At 37.0% G+C, this 23,502-nt stretch overlaps 1 protein-coding gene across 1 annotated transcript in view; it reads right to left on the bottom strand.

Annotated features, from left to right (window-relative positions):
• The window catches only part of PLD5 (phospholipase D family member 5), a 480,756-nt gene that overhangs the window by 9,063 nt on the left and 448,191 nt on the right, over window positions 1–23,502 (bottom strand). Inside the window, exons 6-8 of the mRNA XM_061185407.1 lie at window positions 22,231–22,428; window positions 15,015–15,151; window positions 1,882–2,050 (exon numbers count right to left, since the gene is read on the bottom strand). Of these exons, the coding sequence (XP_061041390.1) occupies window positions 1,882–2,050; window positions 15,015–15,151; window positions 22,231–22,428 (504 nt within the window). The remainder of the gene's footprint in view (window positions 1–1,881; window positions 2,051–15,014; window positions 15,152–22,230; window positions 22,429–23,502) is intronic.

The following is a 23,502-nucleotide window of genomic DNA, read 5'->3' as shown; positions in this document are numbered from 1 at the left end:
ATTTGAAAAAGAATAAATTATACATCCTAATTTAAGTCAGCGATGGCATCACAGCTTGAGGCTTTACTGAGAACCCATTTCCTCTAGAAAGTTGAAGATGACACTAAAGAGGGAAAAGAGCTTTTTCTGGGAGACTAAGACAACAGCAGAAATCATATTGTATTCACTGACATACTATTAGACGACGCCTAACGTACTGCAGGTGACAGTAAAGATATTTCAAAAGTGACTTGTTAATTTATTTTAAAAAAACCTCAGTTAACTAGGAAAACTTGGTGAGTGCAGTCTCTTTCCAAGAGCCTCCTCATGGATACAAACCCACAAAGCCAGGGGGAAGGTGTCTACTCCTCTAAGGACAGAGATTACCAGGCTATCTGCTTTATCAGTGCTCCCAGGCTCCTGAAGACATGCTATATGCAAGATTCCAACTCCCACTCTTCTTGGAAAAGCTTTTCATCCATCTGTGGTCTAGATGTCAGGGCCATAAGCTTCCTTCTCCTCAAGGCTTATCTTGATGCTTAGAAATGCATGGCCTGGCTTAAATGAAGATTGGAGTCTCTGTTTTATAAAATGTCCAACAGTGAACTATTAATGTTTGGTTTATTCGAGTAATGTGACCATGAGTGTTTGAAAAAATGAAGCTGCGTAAATACTGTAGAGGTTAAAATGATGGATTCTACTTTCCTTGTAATTTCTTGTAAGTCTTAAATGAGAGCCCTTAATATTTCATGACACAGATTTCAACTGACAGTGCCTTAGTAGCAGGTGTGCTGTGGGGTCAGGAAACAGTGGATGGGTGGAGACCACTGAATTGTTCTGAGGGGAAGTTGAGAGAAGAGATAGGAGCAAATGCATCATGTGCCATAGGCCCCAGGTATTCTCCTCTCTGCCTCTGCTTGTATTAAACACTTCTTTTTATTTTCTATATTCTGATGCTTTGACATCTGGGGCCTTGCTGAGCATGGAGGGACTGTCCTCCAGAGAATGAAGGCTACAGGGACATTCACCGCCTCTAGGCCTAACTCACAATTGCCTCTTGTGCACTCCTCCACTCTCTCTTCTTCTGATTGGCCTTGGGATATTGAGGCTCAAGCCCATCTTGGAAGCCATGTGTCAAAGTTGACAGTGGAGCCCCTGTCATCCTGGGTCCCTGAATGCTTCATGGAGCACAACTTTATCACCTAGAAGAGGGCCTGGCATGGAGCAGAGTCAAGTCTCAGTGTACATTCGTTGAACGATTGCAGCGGAGGTTGGGGGAAGCTGAGACCTAAAGGATTAGTGGGCATTAGTCAGGTAATGCATGGAGGAGACTATCGTAGGAGAGGAAAGCGCATGTACAAGGGCCCTGAGGGGAGGAAGAGGATGCTCCATGTGAGGACCAGAGGAGATTCAAAGGCCAGCTAGAGAGTTAGCACGTTTAGGGTAGTACGAATCCTCAACCTTGCCTCCCTCAACGTATGCAGACACGGATTAGGGTGCAGCCCAAGGGACCTGTAACAAGTACAGAAACCCAGGCTGGGGGTGCTTTAGGGCTGGGGGAGTCTGTGCTGCTGCATGTTCCAATGCTCTGTTGGTCACAGTCTCACAAATAAGAAGAGTAGGTGAAGGAGGAAGTTTGAACAAAATGGAGAGGATGCAACTGAAAGTGTATATAAAGAGGGTTAGGCTGGCACCAGGAAACTTGGATTCTAGTCTCCTTTTTTGGGGGATACGGTTGTTTTGAAAAATTAGTTAACCTACCTTTTGAAGTATATTTCACTATCAAAGATTGTTGTCCTGGTTCTGACTGGAAGTTCATGTGTATGTGTGCGCTTACAGCTTTCACAGATGTATGAAGGAAATAAACTTTTAACTTAATAACTCAGTCAATATAATACTTACAACTTTCAAACTGCAGTTGGCTATTTCAGTGCAAATAGCTTTAAGAGAGGAAATAAAGTTAAATGTGAGGGGGTCAGTTTCCTTCCAGAAGCTGATAAGGAGTCGAACTTTAATGCTTCGCAAAACTAACGCTTCTCTAATTTTCCCATCCAAGTCTGGCCAGTAAGTCCTGTAGAAATAGTATCCATACAGATAAAATAAAGAAAATTAGTTAGTTTGGGGAAAAAAATTTTCTAGACTATAGAGAACGTTGATATAAACTTGATCATTACTTTTTTCTGTAATATAAATAACCTGGTAGGATATGTTGAAAAAATGCCAACCTCCTGAGTTAAGACATTGAGAAATGGTGCTTTACTGGTCCTGTCCAACCTAAAATGAGGTCTCCTACCACCAGGGCCTCAGGCTGTGTGGGCAGAGGGCACAGACAGACTGACCACCACCACATGTCACCCTCACTACACCTCCAACTCTACCTGGGTCTCAGTTCATATGTGCAAGGAGAATCAACTTTCCAACAGAATTCCAGTTAGGATCCTTGAGCACCCCTTTGTCCCCAAATGCTTCTCAAACCTCTCTTCTTTGGTAAGTGTCACCCCCAATGAGATTTTGCTCTCATTATCCTAGCTTTCCCACACTCTTATTTCCAAACTGTCTTTGTCTCTCCTTACCAAGACCCCCACTACTCTGGGGCCCTAGAATCCTCCATCAGGCAGTTTCCCCTATAGGCTTAGCCTTTTCCCTGAATTCTTAACCTTTTACTTTGACTAAATCCGGACTCTTCCCTAAGGCCACAGCTTCTCTTAAAGTCCTGCTGTGTATTTTCCACCAGATTGTGCTGTCCACTTGATTTAGGATGTGGGGCCAGCCACTGCCCCCCACCCCCTAAAACACAATGTTTCTTTCAGAACTGTAACTTAGTTCTCATGTTAAAAAACAAAAACAAAAAACAATAAACTTTCCCATGTTAAAGACAAGTCTCAAATTGCTCTATCTCTGTGTAGCCCTGTAATTTGTAGACCTTTTGTTTATTCATACAAATCTTCCCCTGATTCTGGACCAATTCATTATTTGGACTAATGATATATTATTCAAAATATATAAGTTTCATAATAATTGCACCTCCAAAGGTCTCCTCTTTATATCTGACCCCAGCTTCCTGTCCTTCAGGTTCCTCTACTCTCTTATTTGCACCTGCTCTTTCACCTGTGTGGGCCCCAGATCCAAGGTCCCTCTACTTTTTCCTGGTCCATCAGCTCCTCCTGATCTCCTTTCCCTGACAAGCCTAATATCAGTTCCGATCACCTGAAGGACAGTTGCCCCTCTCCCTTCCTTTAGCTCTTTGCAAAATCTAAATCCTAGATCAGTGCTGTAATACCTTTGGTGTATTTCTATAGCTATAAAGCAGAGGACAACTGGAAAAAGTCATCTCAAGCTTGTGCAGACTGGAGAAAACACAAATGCATTCAGGGCTCTCAATACCATCTGCCAATCCCTATCCTTGTGTTGCGTCAGTTCTACTGCTTGTACCTTTTGTAATTATTCTAAATATTACCCCACTCTAGAGAAATTTGTTTTTTCCTTCATTCACAAAATTGGGGGTCTTGGTCATGGTCCTCCTCAAAGTTCTACCCTGATAGCCACACACATCCTTATCCCCTTCCCTCTAATTCAGAGGATAAGGCATCCCACGCTTCTCCCCAAGCTGTTCCCTTGGCCCCCTGCAACTGCATTTGATTAGCCATTCCTTCCCGAAAATATCTTCAACTTCTCCCTCTCTGGCTTCTTCATTTGAGAAAAAAACATAAATCTCTCCCATTCAGAGACCTCTCCTTTGACTCTGTATTGTTCTGTGGCTGGTGTACAATCTCTTTCCTCTTTGAACAAAACTTCTTGATAGTAGAATCTGGAACCTCTGACTCTACTTCATCACCCCCCATTCACTTATCAGCCTACTGACCCCGGCCTCCAGCCCACGATTCTTCTGCAAATTTTCTCAAAGTCAGCAGTGATTATCTTAACTGCCAAATCTAATGGACATCATTCAATTCTTACTTTACTGTTAAACCAGGCTACATGTGGCTATGTTGATGTTTCCTTTTGTTGACTTGAAACAGACTGCCAGATACTTTTCCAGCAAAGATGGGTTTATTTGGAATCAGCATAGAATTGCAATTCTGGATCTGCAATTATGGGCAAGACACATGCATGACAAGGGAGGGAGAACACTTTTACAGAGGGGAAAAGGAAGTTGGGAAGGCTATGGTAAACAAAGTGTCATGGCCTTTCATTGGCTGAGTCCTTGCCAGGAAAGAAGAGGAATCTGTCTTTTTCCTGTTAGGCTCTGCTATCCTAGCAGGCTGTGAGAACTTCTCCTTCTGGTCTCCCAACTCTATTTAATTGAGGTTTCTGTTGATTAATTTTTTGCACTTTCTTTTTAAAATTGATTCCATTGGCTTCTTTTTCTTTTGTTAGCAATCATTTTTATTTTTTATTTTTTTGAATTTTATTTTTTTTTATACAGCAGGTTCTTATTAGTTATCTATTTTATACATATTAGTGTATACATGTCAATCCCAATCTCCCAATTCATCCCACCCCCCCACCACGCTTTCCCCCCTTGGTGTCCATACGTTTGTTCTCTACATCTGTGTCTCAATTTCTGCCCTGCAAACCGGTTCATCTGTACCATTTTTCTAGATTCCACATATATGTGTTAATATACAATATTTGTTTTTCTCTTTCTGACTTACTTCACTCTGTATGACAGTCTCTAGGTCCATCCATGTCTCTACAAATGACCCAATTTCGTTCCTTTTTATGGCTGAGTAATATTCCATTGTATATATGTACCACATCTTCTTTATCCATTCGTTTGTCAATGGGCATTTAGGTTGCTTCCATGACCTGGCTATTGTAAACAGTGCTGCAATGAACACTGGGGTGCATGTGTCTTTTGGAATTATGGTTTTCTCTGGGTATATGCCCAGTAGTGGGATTGCTGGGTCATATGGTAATTCTATTTTTATTTTTTTAAGGAACCTCCATACTGTTCTCCATAGTGGCTGTATCAATTTACATTCCCACCAACAGTGCAAGAGGGTTTCCTTTTCTCCACACCTTCTCCAGCATTTATTGTTTGTAGTTGTCTTTTTTTTTCTTTATGAAAAGGTTTTTTTTTAATAGTATATGATCCTCAATATCAATATTATACCATCTTGAGCTGGCAAAGACATTGTTTATCTGGTATCAAGTGAAGAAAATAAAATATCAAGATATCATTCTTTATTGTTGAACAAGTCCAATCATTATATGTAGTTTGTTCTTCCTCTCTAAGTGAATTAGTACACATTTTGCTTTCTTTTTTTTTTCACACACACACACTGTATTTTATTTTTACAAGAGATAAATAAACTGACACCAAGCATTGTAAATGGGTGACCACAGCAAAAGCAACAATGATTGCAATTACCAAACACGAAACACACTCATACTATGTCATAATATTGACATTCAGTCCAGTAGTCCTCCACTGTAACAGCTCCTTTACTTTGCAGTGAAAATTGATTTGTATATTTTTTGCCTCTGAGTCCTTGTGGGATTTTTTTTTTTTATTCAAACAGAAAGTCACAAAAATTATAATCATCCTCATCAGTTCACTCAGTCCCATGTAATTAATTTTTTTTCATCTTGATCTTTTGTTAGCACTTTTATGAATTCATCAGTTTTCCATTAGAGTTCTGAAAATGCTTATTCATTCAGTTCAGCAGTATAGTCAGTTACCAGAAACCTGTACTTGTCAGAGTCTTTTCCATGAATTCCTTGAAGATGAAATCTTTTTACAGGAACATTTTTGCAAAAGCATCAGAGTACACCCAGAACTGTCTGTAAATGACGAAAGACTTTAAAATGACCATGGTTAAAGATTTGATGAAAGTTCATAATAATGCAATTGACAAGGAAATTTAGTTATTTCTGAGATATACATTTTAAAGTAATAACTAGAATTATGACATACATTACACCAGAACATATAAGATTTTTAGAAATTTCATGTAATGTCTGAAACATTTATATTAACGTATTTCCATACAAATAACCCAAAGAAAGTTTAGTATTAGTTGTTTTGTTTGTTTGTTTGTTTTTTTATACTGCAGGTTCTTATTAGTCATCAAGTTTATACACATCAGTGTATACATGTCAATCCAAATCGCCCAATTCAGCACACCACCATCCCCACCCCCCCATGGTTTTCCCCCCTTGGTGTCCATACGTTTGTTCTCTACATCTGTGTCTCAACTTCTGCCCTGCAAACCGGTTCATCTGTACCATTTTTCTAGGTTCCACATACATGCATTAATATATGATATTTGTTTTTCTCTTTCTGACTTACTTCACTCTGTATGACATCCATCCACGTCTTAACAAATGACTCAATTTCGTTCCTTTTTATGGCTGAGTAATATCCCATTGTATATATGTACCACATCTTCTTTATCCATTCATCTGTCAATGGGCGTTTAGGTTGCTTCCATGACCTGGCTATTGTAAATAGTGCTGCAATGAATGTTGGGGTGCATGTGTCTTTTGGAATTATGGTTTTCTCTGGGTATATGCCCAGTAGTGGGATTGCTGGATCATATGGTAATTCTATTTTTATTTTTTTAAGGAACCTCCATACTGTTCTCCATAGTGGCTGTATCAATTTACATTCCCACCAACAGTGCAAGAGTGTTCCCTTTTCTCCACACCCTGTCCAGCATTTGTTGTTTGTAGATTTTCTGATGATGCCCATTCTAACTGGTGTGAGGTGATACCTCATTGTAGTTTTGATTTGCATTTCTCTAATAATTAGTGATGTTGAGCAGCTCTTCATGTGCTTCTTGGCCATCTGTATGTCTTCTTTGGAGAAATGTCTATTTAGGTCTTCTGCCCATTTTTGGATTGGGTTGTTTGTTTTTTTAATATTGAGCTGCATGGGCTGTTTATGTATTTTGGAGATTAATCCTTTGTCCGTTGATTTGTTTGCAAATATTTTCTCCCATTTTGAGGGTTGTCTTTTCATCTTGTTTATAGTTTCCTTTACTGTGCAAAAGCATTTAAGTTTCATTAGGTCCCATTTGTTTATTTTTGGGTTTTTTTCCACTACTCTGGGAGGTGGGTCAAAAAAGATCTTGCTGTGATTTATGTCAAAGAGTGTTCTTCCTATGTTTTCCTCTAGATTCCACTGGCTTCTATGGTTCTATGTTTTGCTGGTCTGTCCCTTATCTCTTGGACTGTAGCAAATCGTCCTTTGATTAAAACACAGTGGAGGCTCCTCAAGGTCACAAGACTCCCCAGTAGTCAGGCCCTCTTGCTCCTCGTCCTTGCCCTGTCTCCAGTTTGGTCTCTCACCATCTTATCTTGGGCTCTATGTTCCTGCACTGAACTTGTTATAGATCCTGGCATGGACCAGACTATTTTTTTCCATTTGAAACTTTGCTCAAGCTCTCCTTTCTACCTGGATAACTCCCTTTCTCACCCTTTTTTCTAACTCATGCATATGTTTAAATGTAATTTGGGTAGCATTTCCTCTAATAAGCTTCTTCAAACCTTGAAACTGCCATAGAAGCCCTTTCACCAAGTATCTATATTATTCTGTACACATATCTATTGTTCTATCCACCCCACTGTGCTATGAAAATCTATTCCGTGTCCATCTGCCCCTAATGGATAAAGTTCCTGGGACTATACACTGTGCACACTTTAATCACTCTTGCACAGTGCCCAATAAATATTTGTTGAATGAATACATAAATGAAATATATTAATACCCCACAGACTAATAAGCCTACATTTTAAAAATCAAATCAATTTGATGTATAATGCTGTGTAAGTTTGAAGTATACAGCATGTTATATTGATAAATTTATATATTGTAATATGATTGTCAATGTAGTGATATTTATCACATTACATCATTATAGTACAATATTATTGTCTGTATTCATTATACTGTGCATTAGGTCTCTATGGTTCATTTACTACTCGTTACAAGTTTGTACCCTTAAACACCATCACTCTCATCCACCTTTCCCCCCACCTCACTGTTCCCAGGGCACCATCATTTTACCATTTTACCATTATTTTATAGGTTTAACTTTTTTAGACCCCACTTGTAAGTGATATCATTTAGTACTTGTCTTTCTCTGTCTGACTTATTTTCCTTATCATAATGTCCTCAAAGTCCATCCATGTTGTTGCAAATGGCAGGATATTCTCCTTTCTCATGACTGGATAATATTCCATTGTGTAAATGCACTACATCTTTTTAATCCATTCATTGATAAACATTTGGGTTGTTTCCATATCTTGGCTACTGTGAATAATGCTGTGATAAGCATGGGAGTTTATACATCTCATCAAGATCCCATTTTCATTTCCTTTGAGTATATACCCAGAAGTGGAATTGTTGGATCATATGCTAGATCTATTTTTAAGTTTTTTGAGGAACTTCCATATTGTTTTCCATACAGGTTGGACCAATTTACATTCCCACCAATAGTGTATAAAAGTTCCCTTTTCACCACATCCTTCCTAGCAACTGTTATCTCTTGTCTTCGTCAAGAAGAGTCATTATAACAATGGGAGGTGATATCTCATTGTGGTTTTGATTTGCATTTCCCTGATAATTAGTGATGATGAGCATTTTTTCATGTATCTGTTGGCCATTTTGATATACTCTTTGGAGAAATGTCTATTTAGTTCTTTTGTCCATTTTTAAAAATCAATTTTTTTTTTGTTATTGTTGTTATTGAGTTGACTGAGTTCTTTATATACTTTGGATATCAACCCCTTATCTGATATGAGGTTTAAAAATTTTTCTCCCATTCTGTGGGTTGTCTTTTCATTTTGTTAATTGTTTCTTTTGCTGGGAAAAAGCTTTTGAGTTTGATGTAGCCCTTTTTGTTGATTTCTTCTTTTACTGTTTGTACTTTTGGCATCATGCTGAAAAATTATTGCCGGGACCAATATCAATGAGCTTCCTCCCTACCTTTTCTTCTAGAAGTTTTACGGTATCACGTCTTATGTTTAAGTCTTTGATCCATTTCAAGTTAATTTTTGTGGATGGTGTGAGACAGAGCCCAATATCATCTTTTGGCATGTGTTTCTCCAGTTTTCCCAGCACTATTTGTTGAAGAAACTATCCTTTCTCTGTTGGGTATTCTTGGCTCCCTTGTTGAGTATTAGTTGACTGTATATGCTGGGGTTTAATTCTGGCTCTCTATTCTGTTCCATTTGTTGACATGTCCATTTTTGTGCCAGCACCATACTGTTTTTATTACTACGGCTTTGTGGTATAGTTTGAAATCTGGAAATGTGATATTTCCAGCTTTGTTCTTTTTTTCTCAGGATTGCTTTGACTATTCAGGGTCTTTCTTGGTTCCACACAAATTTTCAGATAGTTTCTTCTATTGCAGTGAAGAATGCATTTGTTATTTTGATGGGGATTGCACTGAATCTGTAGATTGCTTTGATAGTATGGCCATTTTAATAATATTAATTCTTCCAATCTATGAATGTGGATGTCTTTTCATTTGTTTGTGTCTTCTTTGATATCTTTCAGAAAAGTTTTGTAGTTTTCATTGTACATATCTTTCACCTACTTGGTTAAATTTATTCCTAAATAGTTTGTGGGTTTTTTGATGATATTGTGAATGGGATGAGTTTCTTTATTTCTTTTTAAGATACTTCATCATTAGGGTAAAGAAATGCAATTGATTTCTGTATGATAATTTCGTATCCTGCCACTTTACTGAAATTATTAATTCAAATATTTTTTGACTGATTCTTTGGGATTTTCTCTATTTAAGAACATATTATCAATAAATAATGGAAACTTTAATTCTTCCTTTCTGATCTGAATGCCTTTCATTTCTTTGTCTTGCCTAATTTGCTCTAGCTAGGACTTCCATTACTATTTTGGATAAGAATGGTAAGAGTAGGCATCATTCTTTGTTCCTGATCTTACACTTTCAATTTCTCTCCATTAAATATAATGTTAGCTGTGGGTCTGCCGTATATGACCTTTATTTTGTTGAGGTATGTTCCTTCCACATCCAGTCTGTTAAGAGTTTTTATCATGAAAGGATGTTGTATTTTGTCAAATGCTTTTTCTGCACTTATTGAGATGATCATGTGATTTTTATCTTTTATTTTATTGATATGATGTGTGTAATAACATTTATTGGTTTGTGTATTTTGAACTATCCTTGCATCCCAGGAATAAATCCCACTTGGTAATGGTATATTATCTTTTTAATGTGTTCTTGAATTTGGTTTGCTAATCTTTTGTTGAAAATCTTTGCATCTATATTCATCAGGGATATTAACGTATAGTTTTCTTTTCTTGTGGCATCCTTATCTGGCTTTGGATTCAAAGTAATGATGGCCTTGTAGAATGAGTTTGGAACTGTTCTCTCCTCTTGGATATTTTGGAAGAGTTTGAGGAGAATTGGTGTTGTTTTCTGAACATTTGAAAGAATTCTCCAGTGAGATGTCTGGCTCTGGAGTTTTTGATTACTGATTCAATCTCTATACTCAATATTGGTCTGTTCAGATTTTCTATTTCTTCCTGATTCAGAGTTGATAGGTTATGTGTTTCTAGAAATGTATCCATTTCTTCTAGGTTATGTAGTTTGTTGGCATATAATTGTTCATAGTAGCCTCATAGATTCTATGTATTTCTGTAATTTCAGTTGTAACGTCTTATCTTTCATTTCACATTTTACTTATTTGAGTCTTCTCTCTTTTTTTATTAGTCTAGCTAAAGGTTGGTCAGTTTTCTTTATCTTTTTGAATAAACAGCTCTAAGTTACATTGATCCCTTTTATTATTTTTCTAGTCTCTATTTCATTTATTTCTGTTCTGATCTTTATCATTTCCTTCCTTCTGATAACCTGAGGCTTAATTTGTTCTTCTTTTTCTAGCTCCTTGAGGTGTAAATTTAGCTTGTTATTTGAGATCTTTCTAATTTTGTAATATATATGTTATATTAAGCATGTACGTTCCTCTCAGAACTGCTTTTGTTGTATCCCACAGTATTTGATATGTTGTCTTGTCTTTCCTTTTTTTAATTGAGGTATAGTTGATTTATAATATTATTGAAGTTTCAGTGATTCAATATTTTTATAGATTATACTACATTTATAGTTATTATAAAATATTCCATGTGGTGTACAATATATCCTTATAGCTTATTTTATACAGAGCAGTTTGCACCTCTTAATTCCCTATCCCTATCTTGCCCCTCCCCCATTTTCCACTCTCCACTGGTAACCACTAGTTTGTTCTCTATATCTGTGAGTCTGTTTCTGTTTTGTTATATCCACCTATTAAGTGATATCATACAGTATTTGTCTTTCTTTGTCTGACTTATTTCACTAAGCATAATACCCTTCAGGTCCATCCATGTTGTTGCAGATAGCAAAATTTCATTCACTTTTATGACTGAGTAGTACTCCATTACATATATATACCACATCTTCTTTATCCATTAGTCTGTTGATGGACACTTAGGCTGCTTCCACATCTTGGCTATTGTAAATAGTGCTGTTATGAATATTGAGGTGCATGTATCTTTTTGAATTAGTGTTTTCATTTTCTTCAGATATATACCTAGTAGTAGAATTGCTGGATCATACGGTAGTTCTATTTCTAGTCTTTTGAGGAAACTCCACACTGTTTTCCACAGTGGCTGCACCGATTTACACCCCAACCGACAGTGTACAAGGGTTTCCTTTTTTTCCACATCCTCACCAACATTTGTTATTTGTGGCCTTTTTGATGACAGCCATTCTGACAGGTGTGAGGTGATATCTCATTATGGTTTTGATTTGCATTTCTCTGATAATTTGCGATGTTGAGCATCTTTTCCTGGCCTGTTGGCCATCTGTATGTCTTCTTTGGAAAAACATCTATTCAGGTCTTCTGTCCATTTTTAGATCAGGATGTTTGGGGTTTTTTTGATGTTGAGTTGTGTGAACTGTTTATATATTTTGGATATTAACCCCTTATTGGCCATATCATTTGCAAATATAATAATTTTCATTTTTCTAGTTGTGGCCTTTTTTTTTCCTCTTAGAGAAGTCCCTTTAACATTACTTTTAAAACTGCTGCTCTTTTAGCTTTTGCTTGTCTGTAAAACTTTTGATCTCTCCATCAGATCTGAACGAGAGCCTTGTCAGGTAAAGTATTCTTGGTTGTAGGTTTTTCCCTTTCATCATTTTATATCATATCATTCCTTTCTGACCTGCAGAGTTTTTGCTGAGAAGTCAGCTGTTAGCCTTATGGGAGTTCCCTTGTATGTAATGTGCTGCTTTTCCCTTGTTGCTTTTAATATTCTCTCATATCTTTAAATTTTGCCATTTTAATAACCATGTGTCTTGTTGTGTTCCTCTTTGAGTTGATCCTGTTTGGGACTCTCTGTGATTCCTGGACTTCTACGTCTGTTTCCTTTCCCAGGTTAGGGAAGTTTTCAGCTATTATGTCTTCAAATATGTTCTCTGTCCCTTTCTCTCTCTTCTCATTCTGGGACCCCTATAATGCAAATGTTAGTATTCTTGATGTTGTCCCAGAGGTCTCTTAAACTGTCCTCATTTATTTTTCTTCTTTTTTCTGTTCAATGTCAGTGATTTCTACTACTCTGTCTTCCAGCTTGCTGATCCATTTTCCTCTGTATCATTTAGTCTACCGTTGATTCCTTCTAGTGTATTTTTCATTTTCGTTATTGTAACCTTCATCTCTGCTTGGTTGTTCTTTATCTTTTCTCTTTGTTAAAAACTTCTAAATTCTCACTCTTTCCATCCATTTTTCTCCTGAGTTCTTTGATCATCTTTATTATCATTACCTTGAACTCTTTCTCAGATAAGACTGCCTATCTCCACTTCACTTAGTTCTTCTTCTGGTTTTTAATCTTGTTCCTTAATTTGGAACATGTTCATCTTTTATCTTTGCCTTCATCTGATATGAACTGAATGATTTTTGCTGATGCAGATGTTAAATGGTCATGAGACCCCCTCAGGGGAGGAAAAATCTCTGGTTCCTGTCAGTGCAGACATGCTTCTCCCTTAGTAGTCAGTTCTGTTTTTACCTTTGGCCCCTTTAAGTCCCCCTGTGCCCCTTTGGCAGTATGGAGTGCAGCTGAGAATGCCTCTGGATCTCCATCTGCCCAATCCTGCCTATATGTAATTTACCCACAATAAACTTCATAATTGCTTTGTTTTTTGGTGTCAAAGCTCCTTCCCAGTTTGGAGAATATATTCAATATCTCTGCCTACCAATATCAACCATTTCTAATTTGGAAGCATGTGGATTTTTTCTCTTTCATTTTATGTTTACTGTGCAGACTAAAACTTAAGTTTGTAGGTTATTAACACACTGATATTTGAAAATATCTAATTGTTTATTCAAGTTGAATCCATGCCTGAAAAATTTCTCCAGGATGATGTAAAAACAAGTCCACTCTTTAAAAATTTTTTTCATTCATATGATTGAGAAGAATTTAATTTTAACCTTGATGTTTGAACTACTCTTATGTCTCTGATGGCTTTTCATTTAAAATGCTAGAGATATTAACAGGTTTGAAATATCATCAGTATAATAAAAGAACTGCTCTTTGAATAATAACAATAATGGTATTTTAATAATCAAAATGCAAGATTTCAGGTCAGTTTCTAGTTCTTTTAGTTTTCTCTAATTTTTGTATTTCCAAGATATTTTAGATTATCCATACTAATTCCTTCCCCCTTGGCTATGAAGGATCCTAATTTTGTTTGTTTGAAGGGACTTCATGGAATGAAGGTTTTTGCCAATCCTCTGAAATTATCATCCTATCCTAATAAGTCCATAAACTTGAACTTATTCTCCCGAATAACAGGAAAATCAGGTAAAACCTATCTATTACGTTTCAAACGCTTCCCAAAGTGAAGCTGAAGTCTAAGACAAAATCTAAAACCAAATAAACAATAAATGGGAAAAACATAAAAAAGAGGGATTGAAAAAATGAAAGCATGTGGAAAAAAATCCATGAATGTTCAAAGGGTGCACAATATTTTAAAGTAAAGGTGTCCTAATAATGTGCATCTTGCAGCCTAAAATTGTTTTTGACAATCATTTGGAGTCATCACTTTCTGGGAGAAACACATCTTTTGCAATCTTAAAGTCATTTGCATAGAGAAGTTGTATATTATGCATATGTGAGGTTGGCAATATGAAAAATATTCAAGCAATATAGGGCACATCACATTATTTAACTTCAGTAAATGGTTATTTTGAAATTGTAATTTTCCAAATTAAAAAGGTCTCAGGTTGTACCCCTAGAAATTTGCACTTTGGAAACTTTTCCTGGATTAAATGGATCATTCAAAACATTTACAAGCACCCAAATCTCTGCATTCCCTGCAAGAAAGCAAAAGTGGGAAATACTTGGGGTCTAGCCATGCATTTATGACTTAGAGACATAAGTTCTGCTCCTAAGTTGATTCCAAGTATTTCCACACTTAAACAGTGATGAATATTAAAAAATAAATCTCCATTTTAAGATGCTCTCTTCCTCTTACAGATGGATGGATTGACTGAGAACATACATATTTTAAGTTTCCTTCTCCTTAAGTGGAAAAGATAGTATGAAAATTTAGCATTCAATGAAGACCTACATGAATACAACAAAGTGATACCTCCTTTAAGGAAAATCTTGCCAGACCTACTCAGTTTCAGTATGTCCTTCAGGTACCTCTCAACTGATAATTTTCAAAAAATTTTTTTTCAAATAATTAAAAATTTTTTATTTATTTATTTTTCCAAATAATTTTCAAGTTGAAAACAACCCAATCTTTATTCTAAAATTGTTCTCATGCTTATAATGTAAACTACTGAGGTGGTTCTGTGGGATGAGACCCTGAGTCCTTAAAGTGGACTGAGAGAGGAGACGCACCATGGGTGAGCTGCAAATGTACACTGAGAAGATGTGAATGATGTGCAACCTAATGTGACCTGATAGCATCTCAGTGTCCAGGGTGTTTTCTCCTGTGGTCTCCAGTTTAGTGTCTGGCCCTGGAGCCCAGGATCTAAGTTGAGATTGCACACTCACTGACCTTTTGTTGCTTGTGCTGGAGATAGGCAGGTAGTCCATGACTGCGATGTACACGTATTGCTTGGCATCATCTATTACACTGTAGATGGCGTCTATGTCAAAGCTTCTGTTTTTAGGGCAAAACAGTTTGGGAGAATTCTGTGAAGACACAAAAACCAAACTTTTAGAGTATTAATTTTTGCAATCTGGGGATTTCTCTTTTTTGTTGTTATTTAAAAATTTTTAAAAATGAATCTTGGCTTTTAAGCAATTTTTGCAAACCTACTTTCCAGTTCTTTATGAGACTAAGACAAATACATTTTCAGTTCTATCAAAGTTGAGGCCAGTAGAAATCAAGGTGTGTGGGGGATGGGTCTCAAATCTGTCCTTTAAGTCAGTTTTGGGAGGGAATTCTTGTTTTCAATACACACACTTCTTATTTTTATAAGAGTGCTCTAACTCTAAACTTAATGTGACTCTGGTATACATCCTTGTCATACATAGTTAATTTTCTCAGACATTACCGTATATAGTATATATATGCATAAAGCAAGCCATTTATGCTAGAAGTTATTTCACTTGAAAGGTAATGTGGCCATGAACATGAAGATGTTCAAGACACATGGTCTAAAAATCTTGCGTTTTGTTTTTTTTTTTCCCCAAATCTTTCATCGAGTGAGGAAGAGGAGTGTTGATTGTTGAGAAAGGGTCATCAGTAATTCTAGAGGAAAAACCAAGTGACTTATTAAGATGCCAAGTTCATAAGGAGAGACAGGGACTTAAGAAAAATGAAGAAAGAGGCAAATTATACTTGAGGTATTTTTCTTATGTTGCTCAAAGTGGTTTCCATCTTACAGAAGTGTGATGTTTTTAGATAAAGTTGCTATAGAAAGGGAAAGATGTACTTTGGTTTTCTCATTGGTTTTCCACTGGACAAAACCGAAAGAAGCATTTCTGTAGTTCCTGCATTACCCTGACAAGCAAGAAACCAAGTGAAGGAACACAAAAAATGCAACAGGTGCTTAGCACCAAAGCCCAAATAAATGGTTTCTGGAACTGCCTGGAATGGCAGTACTGGGTCCTTCATCAAATGTTCTGCCGATAATGGTGGTCAGGGTCCCTGCCAAATGTTTGGGGACAACTCCCCGCACAGTGCTGGTGGGAACCCCTATCCCAGCTTAGAGAGAGGGAAGATGAAGCTCTCGGACTGGATGCCCAACTGAGGAGGAGTGTGGGGCTGAGAAAGGAGCCTCTTGAAGGGCCACATCCACCAGGCGTCCCTACTCAGAGTGTTGTCTTGGCAGGTGAGTATCAGAATGAGTTTTTGATTTAAATTACTTCCCTTCTGGAATGAGGATGAGCTTCTAAGTACTAAAAAAAAAAAAAAAACTAATGCTAAAAGAGAGAAATAAACCACAACAAAAAAGCCCAAAACAAAACAATAAAAAATAAACAAAGAAACAAACAAACAAACAAAAACCAATGCTCATCCTACACTTCTTCCCCAGCACACACATATGCAGATACCCCATCTGTCACCAAGATAGATGGCTTGGGCTTCTGCAGTGTCTCTCATGTTCCCTCATTCAGGCACTGGTGCTGTTTGCTGGGGCTTTTATATGTCTTCTGAACTCATTTCCTTGTCTCTTCAATGCTTAAAAGACAAACAAACAAACATGTGTCACTCTCAGGACTCCTGGTTTCTTGGAATCCAGTCTGATCTCATTGGGAGGGATGGATCCATGTATCCTCTGAGTCCTGGCCCTCCCGTTTCTCTGCCTCCTTCATTTACTGGCTACCATGTCTTCTGTGTCCCAAATTAAAATAATCGTCAGCCCATGGCTATGCTCTCATCTTGTCTGCCTCTGTGTATTTGCTCCTGCCAGCCCCTCCGGCTGATGTGTTTTCCTATCTTTGCCTATCAGAGTCCTATACATTCTCTAAGTTCTAGTTCATATACTATCTCCTCATGAAACATTTTTATATTGTCACCTAGAGGCTACTTCTCCTTTTCTGTCCTCCCATAATATGATTTATTTGTTATATTGTTTAGCGTATTCAAACTTATAATTACTCATACTTGTCTCATGTCCTTGCTTGGACTTATATATCTTGATTTTAGGAATTGCATTTTACTCATTTTTCTATCTCCATTAATAAATTAAATATTCAAATTAATTAATTTCCTCAGCCTATTGGGTCTTTAAACATTCTTTAGGTTTAACATGGAGAAGCTAAGGATCTTAGCTCTAGACAGGAGCCTAGGTCAACTCTGAAATGTGTCCAAATGCCCATGTTTTTGCTTCAGTTAGGAATTTCCTGAACTTCCTTGCATGTTCCCAAAACTGGATTTTGGTTTCAGGGAGGAACAAATTTAGACACAGAGTTGCTGGTCTCTTTACATTTGCTATTTACTAATAAGTTTGGATACTGTGCCTTTGGTGATAGAGCATTTATATGCTGGTGATGTGCCCGGTTCCAGCATTTATAACCTGTAGCATGCTGGGCATGTCCCTTACGCTTCCTGAGCCTCTGTTTCCAATGAGATAAGAACAGTAACAAATCTTTCACACTGGTTTGCCTTGAGGCTTAAATAAGAGAATGGCCTACTCCTGGCTGGGTCTGCTCCTCTTCTGCACTTGCTTTCATTCATTCATCAAATATTACTAAGTACCTGCCATGCACCTAGCTCTAGTCTAGGCACTTGGCATACATCAGTGATCAACATAAGATTCCTGCTTTATGCAGCGTCATTCCAGCACATGCTACATTGTACTGAATTCATTTGTCTGTGTGATTCTCCACCAGCTTGTGAGCTGCTTGGTTGTATGTCTCCGGCACCTTGTGCCATGCCATACTTAGCACATATTATATGCTCAATAAATATTTGTGGAATGAATGTGAAAGTGCTTCTTAAATTAGTAAGTGTTGGAGGCTTGTATGACCCCCAACCTCTACTCCTAGTTGGAGCTGCTTCACTCTAGGTATTTCCATCCATGTGTGAATAGACCTTTATTTGTACATACCTTTTTGTTTCCTATGTTCCCATTGCCTAACCCAATGCCTAGAGCATGGCAGATGCTTCATGCGTTTATTAAGGAAATGCACGACTATTTGTATGAGTACCTCTGCCCCTGGGGTCATGGTAGTACTTGACTGTGTCCTCTGATGTGGCAGAGGAAATTAACTAGTTCTGATTGTTTAATTACAGAGAAGGCTGTTAAGTTCCCTTTTTATCACTCCTGAATTAATTTTCTGAGCCTTGCACTGTGTACTCCTTTATTCCATAGCAAAATATAAGGAGAAGGAAAATATAGATCCTTTTCTTTATTTCAGCTCTGTGATATCTTTTACCAATCAAGTGCTCTTGAGGCATCTTGATTATAAGTAATCTATGTTTCTTTCTTACATCTATAAATGCCTTATATTTGCATGTACCTTGTTTTGCATATTCATTAAATACTTGCTTTAGTAGGGTTTTGATTTATTTCATCACAGTTTCCTGGTTTTTTAAAAAAATCCATACTCCATTCCCAGAAAATATATGTTAAAATGTAATTAAACATGAAAAGACAACCCACAGAATGGGAGAAAATACTTGCAAATCAAGTACATTCTTGTATCTAGAATGTATAAAGAACTCTTACAACTCAATAACAAAAAAAACAAGTAATCTAATTGAAAAATGGGCAGAGGATTTGATAGACAGTTCTCTAAAAAGATATACAAATGGCCAGTAAGTGCATTAAAATATGCAAATCAAAATCATAAGACAAATTTCACACCCACTAGGAAGGCTAAAATAAAACAGAAAATAGCAGGTGTTGGCAAAGATGTGGAGAAACTGAAACCCTCATTTATTGCTGGTGGAATTGTAAAATGGTACAGCCAGTTTGGAAAAGTTTGTCAATGCCTCAGAACGTTTAACATAGAGTTACCACAGTACCCAGCAATTTCACTGCTAAGCATAAACCCAAAAGAACTGAAAACGGGTATTCAAATAAAAATTTGTACATGAAGGTTCATAGGAGCACTATTCACAATAGCCAAAAGGCAAAAATACTCAAATGTCCATCAACTGATGGACAGATAAACAAAATGTGATATATCCATACAGTGGAATATTATTTGGCCATAAAAAGGAAAAAGTACTGAGTCATGCACTTCGAAAACATTATACTAAGTGAAAGAAGTCAGTTAAAAAAGACTGCATATTGTATTACTTCATGTATATGAAGTGTCTAGAAAAAGGCAAATCCTTAGAGACAGAAAGTAGATTAGTGGTTTATAGGGACTGAGAGAAGGGGAAAATGGAGAGTGACTACTAATGGGTGTGGCTTTTTCCTTTGTGGTGATGAAAATATTCTAAAATTAGCAGGTGGAGATGATTGTAAAACTCTGTGACCATACTAAAACCCACTGAGTTTTACACTTTAAAAGGATGAATTTTATGGTAGTAAGTTATATATCAATAAATCTATTAAAATGTAATTAAAATATATAGCAGAGATTATAAAGGGGTATTTAATTATATTTTTCAGAGTAGCACCAAGTTCTATTCAATGTCTTCCCTCACTCACTAAATAAATCTCAGTTTACATGATTGATGGATGAATGAACTAAACAATAAACAACAAGAAATGAAATCTGTCTAGCACCCAGATCAATAAAAACAGACCTTGAACTAACTAGTCTTTATCTTGGAAATCAAATGCATAATCTCAAGAGCTCTAAAAAGAACTCCACAAAATAGGACAAAAGCTCAGCCTATTGTTCCTATCTTCTGATTTCAATGGGGAATGTAAGAAAATTAGAATGATCTGGCCCCAAGTTATTAGAGATCACATACTTAAATCTAACCAAGTGCCTCTTTGTGTTCCATGAGAAAATTAGAAATAATTCATATCTATATCATAACTTAAAATTTATATTTAACCATGTTAAGTTATTATCACCTAAAATCTAATTTTGGTAATGATAATTCTTAAGACCTTCAAATACATATATTTTGTGTGTTAATTTAGTCTTGGGACAGTCAGCTTATAAAATATAATATACTATTTTAAGATATTTTACAACAAATATTTTGAACTTAAATAAATTTGTCTTGGCATTTGTTTGGCACATATACTCAGAAAACTGTATGTATCCTGGAACTTCTTATTGATATTACTACTAGTAGAACAAATCCAACATTTATTGCTGCTTTAGGGAGGCTTGAGGGAGGTACTGGGAATAACAATAATGAAGAGAGTACAGCATATGACCTTCAGAACCTGATAAAATAGTGGGAGAGATAATAAATAAATAGTTACAAAAATGTGATAAATGCTATAACAGAGGCGAGATCAAGGAGCTCTAAGTAAATGATACCAATTCCAATATTGGGAATATTGACTTTTACTTATCTTATACCTGTAAGATTTTATACCTCTGTAAAAATGATGTTCAATTAATATCTGTTGAACTGAAATTCAAAGGTAGGCTTGAGATATTAATAAGAAATGGAAAATAAAATAATTTAAAATAATAAAATAAATAAAAATAGAAAATAAAGGTGCTGCATGGTTTAAAAGACTATACCTGAAGGACTGTTAAAAAAGCTCAACTTATTTTGTGGCAAACCATTTAATAAAAATCAGTTTATAAATTTGCCCTGGAATACAACAAAGCCCTTGCATTTTCCTAGATTTTATTAAAGGCCTGGGCCCTCTCTCTGAGGTAGATATGTTAACTTTGGGATCAACAAAGGAGGACTCCTCCACTTTTTTAAGGGTCAGAATTTAAATTTATGCAACAATGACATTCACTCATCTCTAAGATTCAAACTGTAAATTCAAAATCCAGCAACTATCTGAAATTTGCTTATAATTCATCTATTTCTTGCTGCTTCAATCTGTTCTACTGGACTCCTGGGGTGTCATGTTACCATCTGGATTAGTGGTTCCTTGGCAAATTTCTTATTGCAACTAATCTACAAATTGAGAATAATATCTGGTTTTCTTGTCTTATAGGGTTGTCTTGAGAGGAAATAAAATTGAATATATGCATTTTATTAGTAAAATGCCCTATATGATATGCTACACGCTACTGCATTATTGACCTCCACACATACCAAAAAAAGGGTTTTTTTTTTTTAGTTCTACTTGACGAAAATCTTTCATAGTCTATTTTATATTATTCACACTTATGTGAATTTGTTTAAGACAAGCAACTTCAATTTTCTCTCTACTGCTAGATTTCTAAATTTTCAAAATGTGCTTTCATTTTAATAGACAAAAAGCCTACTATTCACTCTTCCATGAAAAGCTCTTCAGTGACATAAAAGTTGTTGGCATAGAAGCACTGCTTGACAGTGGAGAAACAGCCATATTAAATTGGCAGCATGGTTTAGAGAAGTTTACCAGAGCATCAGGATCAATTCAGAAGCCTGATTCAAATCAAAATTCTAAGGTCTCACCCAGGTCCAGTGGATCAGATCCTGGTGAGGATGGTGGGACTGTACGTTTGCATTTTAAACAGGTTCCCCGTCTGGTTCTTAGATACTTTAAAGTTTGAGGACCAGGACTGTAGGTCCAGATATTTACATTGCCCACTCTCAGCAACACTGTGGGGATAGCTGTGGTGCGTGGGCAGTGGGTGGTGGTTTTCAAGTGTAATCAGAGGCCTGGAAACTGTGCCCTGCCCTTTTGGATGGGCCTCTTGCCCTCCAGCCCCAATCAAATACAATAGTTCTGCTTTTGTCTGTTTTACACACTGGGGTTCCCTTAGATTTGTTTCATCAGAGGGTTCTACTGCTAAGATCAAGTCTGAAAATCATTGATGAAAGGCATCAAAAATAGAATCTGGTATCAGAAGACCTGGGCGCTTGTGTTTCTCTTGGCACCTGCCATCTGACGGTCTTTGTGCTGGTAGATAAACTTCAGTATCTTCATTTGTAACACAGTCATAATCCTGGGTCTACCTTAAGGGGTGACTGGGGGGATCAAATCAGATAATGCAAAATATCTGAAACTAGGAATGATTATTCACATGTATTGTTATTATAACTAGGGACAGCATATGATTGAGTATAAGAATGGATATATTTTAACTCTTCAAGGGATGTGTCAGAACTGATCTGTCAAATTCATTTTTGCCCAACACAAGATCACACTTGAACATTCCAACTGAATAAAGGGCCTTTGGAGGAAGGAGGGAGGAGGGGAGGAGGAGGAGGAGAAGAGGGCAAAACTCACCGACACAAATGCTTGAGATTTAGTTTCGTTCAACTGAAGCTGCAATTTCTTTTCATTGTCATAGACCCCATAGAGCCTCTTGGACCAGGTCTGAGGTACTCTGCTCTTGAATTTTAATGAACTATATAAAGCGAATATTCTTTGTAAATCTAGGACCAGGCAGCTGCAGTTGTAGAAGATGACACCAAGTTCCTTCATCTGTGAAATTAAAATCGAAAGCATCAATGCCGTGTACACGTGATGGTGTTACTCTCAGAGAAAAAAATGTAGTATTCTCAGAGAAAAGACTGCAATAATACTAATAGCGATATTTTTTTCTTGCAATTGTTATACTGTAACAACTATATATATATACACTGTATCTGTAAGTATGTAGATACAGTCACATTATGGTATACAGAAATGATGCGTCATTAAAATGCTTAAATATTTTTTAAAAAAATAAATTTATTTATTTATTTATTTATTTTTGGCTGTGTTGGGTCTTCGTTTCTGTGCGAGGGCTTTCTCTAGTTGCGGTGAGCGGGGGCCACTCTTCATCGCGGTGCGCAGGCCTCTCACTATCGCGGCCTCTCTTGTTGCGGAGCACAGGCTCCGAACGCGCAGGCTCAGTAGTTGTGGCTCACGGGCCCAGTTGCTCCGCGGCATGTGGGATCTTCCCAGACCAGGGCTCGAACCCATGTCCCCTGCATTGGCAGGCGGATTCTCAACCACTGCACCACCAGGGAAGCCCAAAATGCTTAAATATTTAAGGAAAACTTTTGCTGGAGTTTTGCGTTTGAGCTCTTATAGATAATTTTTCCATATTCACCTACACTTTTTATATCAGCTCTTCAGATTGTTTTCTTCAACATTAAATTTTTTGGTATGAATCCTTAAATCATGCAGCAATATAAAGATTGACTTTTAGTTGCAGCATAACAGAATGGTTTAGACCATGGATTCTGGAATCGGATTGCCTGGAATTAGGTTCCAACTCTACAAATTTCTAGCTGTGTGACTTTGTGTGACTTTTTTTTTTTTATAAATTTATTTTTGGCTGCATTGGGTCTTTGTTGCTGCGTGCAGGCTTTCTCTAGTTGTGGCGAGCGGGGGCTACTCTTTGTTGTGGTGTGCGGGCTTCTCATTGTGGTGGCTTCTCTTGTTATGGAGCATGGGCTCTAGAGCACAGGCTCAGTAGTTGTGGTGCATGGGCTCAGTTGCTCTGCGGCATGTGGCATCTTCCCGGACTAGGGCTTGAACCCGTGTCCCCTGCATCGGCAGGCGGATTCT

Source organism: Eubalaena glacialis, chromosome 3 (assembly GCF_028564815.1).
Source record: "Eubalaena glacialis isolate mEubGla1 chromosome 3, mEubGla1.1.hap2.+ XY, whole genome shotgun sequence".
Classification (NCBI taxonomy): domain Eukaryota; kingdom Metazoa; phylum Chordata; class Mammalia; order Artiodactyla; family Balaenidae; genus Eubalaena; species Eubalaena glacialis.
This window is presented reverse-complemented; position numbering and strand designations above follow the sequence as displayed.